The sequence below is a fragment of the Vombatus ursinus genome, unplaced genomic scaffold (assembly GCF_900497805.2).
Source record: "Vombatus ursinus unplaced genomic scaffold, bare-nosed wombat genome assembly UNPS02003292.1, whole genome shotgun sequence".
NCBI lineage: Eukaryota > Metazoa > Chordata > Mammalia > Diprotodontia > Vombatidae > Vombatus > Vombatus ursinus.
Window position 1 is genome coordinate 6,071,735 of NW_020943070.1, and position 9,247 is coordinate 6,080,981.

Genomic DNA, 9,247 nt, shown 5'->3' on the forward strand with positions numbered 1-9,247 from the left:
CAAACAAAAAGTTCATTTAAAGGTGGGGTAGAACCATGGGCCCAACAGGGGGATATTCAGATATGGTTTATATTGGGAAGGTTCTACTTTGGTGGAAATTGAGCCCTTCATATGATATTCATCCTGGTTAGATTTAACCCTGACATTGGACTGGAAGGGACATTTGTCAGTAACTTGGGGAACAACAGTCATTAGGTAAAAAGGAAATTTAAAATGTGATCTCTGTGCCCAACCTCAGAGGTCTTTATGGGCAGGAACTCTAAGAGTAGCAATTCAGGCTTATAGGATTAAGAGCTAAGAGGAGCCTTACAGATGATGCCATCCATCTCCCTCATTTTACAGATGAGGAAACTGAGGCAGTGAAGTGGAGTGACTTTCCCCCAGGGTCACAGGGGTGGGCACACAGTTCTTTCTGCAGTGCTACCACACTGCCCCTCTTCTTCCCTCTGGCAAAGCTAGAGGTGGAGGCAAAGTCTGGGGTGTTAAGGGCCACTTCTGAATGGAGACAAGTACAGCGTTACTTGTGTGAGGGGATGGTGGGAAAAGCCCAGAAGTTAGTGTAGAATAATAGTTTGGCATACTTAACAAACCGTGGGTCAGGAAAGAGCCGGGGGCAGGTTTTGCAGGGGTCACAGTTACCTGGGAGTCCTACAGGACAGCATCCCGCAATGTCGGAGAGAAGAGGGTCAGGCCAAGGAAACAGTGTGAGACTGTAGGGTTGGCTCTCAAATGGAGCAGCCGCAGGCATGCAGGAAGAAAGACGAAGGATTGGGAAAGCCATCCCTTTTTAGAAGGCATTTCTCTTTGGCTTGGGCTCAGCCAGGCCCATTTGATTCATATCCCAGAGTCCCCTGAAGCCGTCCACATGTTCCACTCCGCTGGAAACTTGATTGGGCCATGCTAATTCCCACTCTTTGTTTTATTTCAAATCATGCACAGATAGACTCTGCAAACAGCTTCAGATCGGACAGGTCTGATTGTGTGTAAATACCTATGTCCTTTTTGATTTTTATTAATGGTTGCTTCATTTTTGCATCAGTGCATGGTTCAAAGCAATACACATCAGCTATTTCATGACTCCATATAGCCAATGGATTATTTCTCCTCTTTTTGTTTGTTTGTTCGTGCAGTCAGCTGAAGACATGTTAGCACCTCACTCTAAATCTCTCAGTGGAGTCTCTGTTCCCTTCTCTGATATAACAGATGGGTTATTGCTTGTTATAATTATTAACATTGTGGTGTGGGACCAGGGGCTAGGGTGGGCAGGACTTCCTATTCTCCTTGGGCTGGGGAGGGGCCAGTTGTTAGGGGATGGAATGTTAACTCAAGTGGTGACTGACTGTCTCCGTAATACCAGGTCGTTGTGGCTGCACGCTCTAGTAATCGAGGCTGTGACTTCACCAAGCTTGTGGTAGCGCCTAGGGCAAATGGCTGTCCCAAGAGAATGCTGGGATAGATAGTCTAGCCAATACAGTCTGAACGTGGTGATTTTGCTGGTTGTTTTAGCTCCAGATGTCAGCATGCTTAGTTCTTAATGTGATTAATAAACGTGGTGCCATACTCCCTCCCACGCCTGAACCCAGTCTTTACCCCTCTTCCTTTTGAGGATAAACTTCAGTTAAGAGATGATGACAGGAAGCTTTTTGTTTCAAACTGCATTTTGTTCTCATGTTCCGTAAAAGCCGTGATATTTGCTCGTTAGAATCTGCTAGGGAACGTTTGGGGAAATAGTCCTCTCTGCTTTTTTAGACCTGAACCGCTCACAGGAGGCTCAGAGAGAATGAGTCTGTCTGAATCCAGTCTCTCTCACCAGTGTGCTGATTAACAGTGTAATTGGAAAAGCAGGGCAGCAAACATAATTTGTCCTTCCAGTTTCCCCAGTTCCAGGGAGTCGCTTTTCCCCAGCATTTGGGAATCAGTGGTGGATGATAAAATCAGCCAACTGAGCGATTGCCTCCAGGGCCAGTGGGAGCCTGCTGGGGATTCAGTCCAGGGCCAGCCCTGGGGGTGGTCACATGGTTGTCAGCTTTTGGGAAACTCATCCACAATTTTGAGATTGCTGTGATAGAACCCTTTCTTGAAAGTTTATTTACCAAAGTGCCCACATTTCTTCTACAGAGCTTAAGATCACCTTAGATAGAGTGTCACCTGTGTGCCTGCTGAATAGACACTTGAAACATGTCCCTGCTTCCCTATGTTTGGGAGGAGACCAGTCTATCCCTCTCAAAAGCCCTGTTCAAAGCCTTTCTTGTGATCAATGAAATGGTTGCCATCTCTCCCTCTTCCTCCCCATCTCTCTATCTCTGTCTCTCTGTGTCTCACATGCGCGTGCACGCACACGCACACACACACACACACACACACACACACACACACACATCTGGCACCTCTCTTCTGCACATCGAAGTTTCTCTATGGAGAAGGAGTCGTACTTCTCACCAGTATCCCCCTGCCCAAACCTGGAACAAAGACAAGGAGATAACTCTTCCATGAATGGACTTTGTTCTTGTAAGGAGTCAGTGCCGCCAGGAAAGAGGGCAAAGCCAAGCCTAGAGTGAAGCTGACTTTTCTGCTAGAAGGAAAACATGGGAACGAATGCAGCTTGAAACATTTCCTTTCCTTGGTGTGTGTGGTCTCGTGTGTATGTGTGTGTGTGCGCGTGTGTATGTATCTGCCCCTTTGTGGGGAGAGGTCTCTGTAAAGTCAGTTCTTTTCTTTCCTTTAGGGTGGATATGCAGCCTACAGATATGCACAACCTGCTACCGCGACAGCAGCCACAGCCGCTGCCGCAGCCGCAGCCGCTTACAGCGACGGGTACGTAGCGAGAGCTGGGGCCGTCGCCTCGAAGGTGATGCTGAGAGTGCCCGCCCTTCCATCCAGAACCAGGGCCCAGTCTTCCCTCCCTGCCTCCAGAAAAGGGCTTGGTCCATTCAACTTCTGCCATACCCCAGTGTCAGAGCGCTTGATTCCTAGCCTGAGGACTTCTGATCCATCCTCCTTCCTTTATTCCCCCTTTGATCCTGAGCCCCAAATCCACATCTCATCGCCAGGACCCCAGCGTTCTCCAAAACACATATAAGAGTGGGAAGCATAGGTAGCTTCCTTCTGGCCAAGATTGGTCCGATGTGGTCACCTCAGCCCACGGCGCTCTCGTATATATAGGGCCCAAACCCACTCTTCATAGCATTGACCCAGATCTCTCTCACTCTATAAAGGGACTGATTGTTTTTCTCTTCCTCAGTTATGGCAGGGTTTATACAGCAGACCCCTACCATGCCCTTGCCCCTGCCGCTAGCTACGGAGTTGGCGCTGTGGTAAGTAGGCTTTTCTTCTTTTGGACTTTTCCTTTCTTCCTCTCTTTCTTTTACAAGGTGCAAAAGATCCAGGGTGGTAAAAGATTCAGTGGGTAACAGGAAAAGCCTTTACTTCCTTGCCAGGCGAGTTATTGAAAATGTACCTCCTGCTGCCCCTTTGTGTCTGTGTTGGGGGTGAGCCCAGTGGGCCACGTAGATGCAGCAGGAGATGATGAGGAGGGTACATCATTGTGAGGAAGGAAGAAAGGAAACAAGATGGTGTTTTGTGTTGCCTCCCATGTTGTGGCATTCCTTTTGTCGTTTACATGGTAGATCTAGACTTTCTGTGCCCCTTGGGGAGAGTTTGTGCCCACTAGGAGATTATCGCAAAGGGTCCCCCCAGGGCTCAGGGGCTTTCTGAGTCAGGATGGATAATGTCCAAGGCGCAGGGGGAAGCTGTGTGATGATGCTTCCTCTTTGTGACAGAGGCTGGCATTTTAATTAGCAACCAAAGCTCTGACCAAAATAAAACTGGGGAGTTCCTTGGAAGGCACAGAGTTAGCACAAAGTGGTGAGTTTGTTTTTACAGGAAGGCAGCAGGTTAATAAAGTGCCTCCCACAGAGCCTCATCTTGACATGGAGCTGACTCTGGGCTCTGTGAACTTTGGACAGGGAAGGGCATTGGCATGGCCCTGAACACCTGAGCCCTCATCACTGAATCATCACCAAAGATGTGGGGCCAGTTCCTGCATCTGTGAGATTGTGGTCCTTGTGAGAGACTGAAAGAGAAATGAGCACGAAGAGTGAACTAGAAGACTTCAAAGGGCCGTCTTGTGAGCCTCAGAAAAAGGAACTGAGAGAGGAAACCTGGCTTTTGCCCACTTAAGCTTCTATTCTAGGTTACCAGAGATGCATGAGAGGGAGCATCAGGGACCTGAACCATATCTGATGAGAAGAAAGGTCCTTGCTAGGGTCCCGATCCGTTCAGGCAAGGGGAGCAGTCATGCTTCACATAGTGTCGGAAGCTTCCAGAACCCTGCCTGGGCTCATGGGCCCACCTAAGGTGCATTTCCTCAAGCGTTTGATTCAGGAGGGTCAGGTGAATAAAGGTCCCAGGGATAGACACATAGAGGAGTCAGCACCGGTTCTGAAGGAGAGAGAGGACCTGACTTGGTGGCGTTCATTGAGACATGGCCTGAGGCAGGACGACGTACAGGCTACACACCAAAGTGCTTTGTAAATGCCAGGCATGAGCATGGGTGTCTTGAGGAGAAGCGAAGAGAGGGAGGACATGTACCCAGCTGAGATAAGCAGACTTGGGACCTTGGCAGGTGATGGACAGTTGTGAGCACTTGACCTGCCCCCCTCAGAAGACCTCTCCTGCCCTAACCTCTGTACAAAGTTAATGTCCCAAATCTGCACGAAAGGTAACAGGTGCCTTGTCCCTTTCTCACTTATCCCTTGGGAACATCGATTTGGCAGTAAATTTATTGGACTTTGGTTTCAGCATCGCAGTGTAAAGGCTTCCTGACCTTGTCAGAAGACACCAGGTGGGATCTGTTGACTTGGGTTCTGTAGGAAGCTGCCCTTCCTAACACACCTTTTCCAGGTTCTCTCCTGAGGCCCCTTCTCAGCTGTCTTTTTTCTGTCTCCCTTTCATTCCTGCAGGCAAGTTTATACCGAGGTGGCTACAGCCGATTTGCCCCCTATTGAAGTGACGTGACCCCGCAGACGGGACAGCCCCCTGTTCATGAGGCCTGGCTATTGCAATATGTACTCCTAGAGGAACTCTATAGCAAGATGAAGAGGAAAAACAAAAAAAAAAAAAAAACACACAAAAAAAAACCACAAAAAAAGAGAAAATACTTTTTTATACCTCACTATGTTCTTTGAATATGTATTTTTCCTTTAAATTTCTGCCTTTAATTCTTTTGTTCCAAAGATTGTGCATTTTTCTTTTTTTTTTTTAACTGTGGTAAAAAAAAAAAAAAAAACAATGCATTTCCATGTCTGTATGTCCACGCGTAGCTTATTCTGCCAGTCACGGAAGAGGCAGTTAATGAGGAAGGAAAGACTTTAGAAAGTGACCCATTCAATGAATCAGAAGTGAACAGGCAGAATTGCCGAGTGAGTCTGGTGCGACCAGCAAGCCGTTGTGGGACTGGCCAGCGGGGAAAGAGGCTCTGTTCCCTCCTTTCCCCGACTCTTAGCCTTTTGTGTTTCTGGTCTTTGGTGGGCAATCCTGATGGACTGTGGCTGGAATGCACATGCTGAGGGGGCGGCGGGGAGGAGAGTAACACGGATGCTTTCCTCTCTCCCCGTCCCTTCTCCTTTTTCTCCATTCAGTGCTGATATCCATCCAGTGCTATTCATGACCATTGTTGATAACGCACAGACAAGGCTGATTGGCACCGATTTCACCAGACCTGCCCTAGCTAGGCTGCGGGTAATTTTTAAAAAGGTTTCTTCGTTAGGAAACAGACCTTAGGAGGAACTCTGGAGTGTGGAAACTGTTCTTTTTCTCTTCCCTTTCCTGTAATCCCGGCAGTGCTGCTGGGCTCATTCCGCCTTCTACTTTGGTCTCGGTTCAGCTCACCCATCTCCTTCTCTTAAGCCCTTGCTTCCATATCTACCAATACCAGGAATTTAGGGCCCAGGGACGAAGGACTAGGTGTTGGTTTCTATGTATTTAGATCCAGGAATATGAGGGTTAGAGTGGTCACTTCAAAAGGGGGCCGGAGGGGGAGAGCTAGAAGGAAAGGACCGCAAGGTTGCTCTGATTGATGACTCTCATTCAGAGAGAATCCCGCCCCGCCACCCTCACCACCTCTTCTAAGTCAGGAAAATAGTCTGTTGGAAAAGATGAAGCACAAGATGTCACAGGCCAACAAAACCATCCCTGGAGCCCCCTCTGGTAACTAGGGCCTGTGAAGGGCAGGCCGGGGCGCTTTGTGTAAGTTCTAAAGCCATAGGAATTTCCATCTTCCAGAGCCTTTCGGAGTGAGTCACTTGAATCCACAGTCTTGAGTCCTGGTGGCCATTCCCCTAGCCTTTCACTATCCCCCAAAGACACAGAACTGAGCACCTGGACTGCTCGGTGAGCATTAACACTACAGGATGTCCAGTTTGGCCCCCGGAGTTCCTTCCTTCCTTCCAGTGGGGAAGAAGGACTTTTGAGAGCAGGGATCTTGAATGTTGCCAGGAAGAGAGGTCCAACGACCATTGGCAGCGAGGTGTTGTTCTTGATATCTGGTCTCAGTTGGACAAATTATACCTGTCAGGTGAGAAATAGCTTGCCTTCCAGCTGTTAGCTAACTAACCGGTGGAGTCGGGTGCTCTGCAGCATTCTCAAACTGTAAGGCATTAGCGAAATAGGAAAGGTCCTGGTCTGTCAGATGGCTCCCAAGCCTTCCCCCAGTGGTACTAGGGTGACTTTCCACCCAAGAGGAAGGCCACATATGGGAGCGGTCCAGAGGTGGAGCTTTTGGGGTTTGTTTTGGCTCCTGCTACAGCACAGGCTGTTAGCTAACCACATGCCTGAAGGCGCACGAGGCTGCTTGGGGCTGGGCACCCCGGTGGGCAGTTATCTGGGTGGTCCTTCCAACGCTCCTTCCTCCTCAGTCCTTCCTAGGAGAAGGGCAGCCAGGGACATGCAGAGCCTGGGAGAGGCCTGAGGGCTATTCCTAATTCTCTGCAGGAGTAGCTAGAGCTCGGGGGCACCAGACGGCCAGTCCATCGGCCACTTTCTTTTTTTAGGTTGGTTTGTTGTTGAGTTGTTTTTTTTTTTTCTTTCCCCAAGCCAAAGTTTGGTTTGCTCTTAAGACAATTTTTGTTGTGTGTATATAAATCTTTTAGTTAGACTGAAAATTGGGAGGGGGGACAGGGGCTTTCACAAACTCTAGAGAATGGGGAAGTGGGTTTTGTTTTACTTCTTTTGCCTTTTTTTTTTGGAAGGGGAGCATTTACTGATGAAAGCAGATGTCTGAGAGCAATCTAGTGTCATGTTCAATTCAATGTCATTTCCACAAAATGCCCTTTGGAGCTGAGACTAGGCCAAGATCCCAAATAGGGCAGCAGCGATAGCACCCTGAAAGGGCGGAGCATAAAGAGGCTTCTCCCCTGCGTCTCATTCCTGGGAAGAGAAGGGACATGATGGGAAAAGCAGAGAACCCAGCTCCCAGGGACAGCAGTTTGAGCCGAGGCTCTCCTCCCTGCCTTTCAGTTCAGCTGGTTCTGGCTGTGGGCTCCAGAAGGCCGGACTCTGTCTCTCCAGTGGGTTTGGGTTGCATTCAGATAGCCCTTTGAGCAACTCCTCCTGCTCACTTCCCAAGAAGGACCCGGCCACGGAGCTCCTGTGCTGGTCTTTCCTCTCGTTGTTCTAGGTGAGGCTGAGAACTGAGGCCCTGCTTCCCCCCAGGGCAGCTGGGGATCCAGCTCCAACACTGGGGTTTCTAGAGGCAGGTTCCTCGAATGCTCGTGGTGGGTCCTCTTTCCTCTTCTCTTCTGATTTTTTAAAAAAGAAAGTCGGAGAAGGGCAAGGGTTGGAATCCTTGCTCAGCTTGTTAGAGGAGGTCAGGTGGTAATCCTCAGACCCTTCCTTGTGGATTGACTCTACCTGAATGAGTGAGTGACAGCCTCCCTGGAGAGCTCTTGGTCCAGACCCTGTAAGTGAAGCCTCCCTCCACTGTTTCCTCTGGCAGCTGGATGATTACATAGAGTTCCTCTAATGAGACCCCGTCTGTCCCTGCCTCCCTTCTTCCCTCTCTGCTCCTGGTCCTTCCCAAACTCCCTGTGGGACATTGGACCATTCAGATTCGCCTAGCTTTAGCCATGTGAGATCTGGCCTTGAAGGTTGTGGTTGCAGAATCCAAAAGGAAGGAAAGCATTGTGTTCTGGCCAGCGACAGCAGCTAGACCAGTGAGCCAACCTTTGGGGGTTCAGTTCTTGAGATAGGCAGCCCCTGAGCTGAGATGTCTGGGGAGGGGAAGGTCAGCATTGTCTTCATGCCTCCTCCCTCTGGGGTCTGCTGTTCTCAGTGAGTCAGAGGAAGTGAATGAGTCAGAGTTTGGTAGGGACATCCTATTACTTACTGGTTGTACTCAGCAGCCTCGGAAAGCTAGGGGCGTAAAACTGGGGCTTGGAACATATAATTCCCAAGAATATGCAAATAGGGCATCATAATGTCCCCTTCCCTCTGCCCAGGGTAAAGAGGTCGGTGGGAGACAGTGTGGGGAGCACCAGGAATCCAGGAAGGGAGGGGGCTGGGGGGAGGAAGGAGTCTACAGATCCTCCCCTTTGGCCAGGCCCAGCTCCAAAGAAGGGGAGCTGCACCGCCCGCTGCCTTTGGCAGCCCTCTAGCTCAGAGCCCTTTGAAGGATGGGGTCTTCCCCCTGGATGCTGGAGGAAAGGAAGTTGGGGGGAGGGGGTGGGGGGGAGGCTTGGGTAGTGGTGGTTTTAAAGCGTATGTTACCTGTCTGCACTGTTTTAAAATAGGAAAAAAAATAGTGTACAAGGTAAACATCAAATGTAAGCTTCTGTGTGTCTTTATTTTTCTGTCACGCTCTTGAAGATGTTGACCATTGTAGTGTACGCCAGTGAAACTTGATTCTCAGTTGCATAAAACGCTATATTTTTTGGCTCTGTTCCTGTCCAAAAGCCCCTCTTCACTGCCTCCTCTCCCCTTCTTTGTGAGTGCTCTCCCCTTGTCATCACTTGTCCAAAGGAAAAGCAGTGACCCCTGGGCAGTCCCTGGGCCAGGGTTTGCCCTCTGGTTTGCTGAGGGCAGAACCTCGTCTTCGAGACGCTCTGACTGCAACGAGCCGTTCGCTTCCCGAATCCAGTACTCTAGGAATGGGGGGGGGGTCCCCAAGTTGTGTAATTGGCTGTTGCGGTTGAGTTCTCCTCCACGTTACCACAACTGTAGCCAGTTAAAGTTTACTCAGGAAAACGGTCGA

The 9,247-nt window shown here is 49.5% G+C and overlaps 1 protein-coding gene across 10 annotated transcripts in view; it reads left to right on the forward strand.

The window, feature by feature from the left end:
• RBFOX2 (RNA binding fox-1 homolog 2) overlaps positions 1–5,138 on the forward strand; it is a 249,528-nt gene extending 244,390 nt beyond the window's left edge. For all 10 annotated transcript variants that reach the window (XM_027873851.1, XM_027873895.1, XM_027873866.1 and 7 more), the window contains 3 exons: positions 2,726–2,814; positions 3,242–3,314; positions 4,962–5,138. In XM_027873851.1, the coding sequence (XP_027729652.1) occupies positions 2,726–2,814; positions 3,242–3,314; positions 4,962–5,006 (207 nt within the window). In that variant the 3' untranslated portion in view covers positions 5,007–5,138. The remainder of the gene's footprint in view (positions 1–2,725; positions 2,815–3,241; positions 3,315–4,961) is intronic.
• Positions 5,139–9,247: the final 4,109 nt, after the last annotated feature.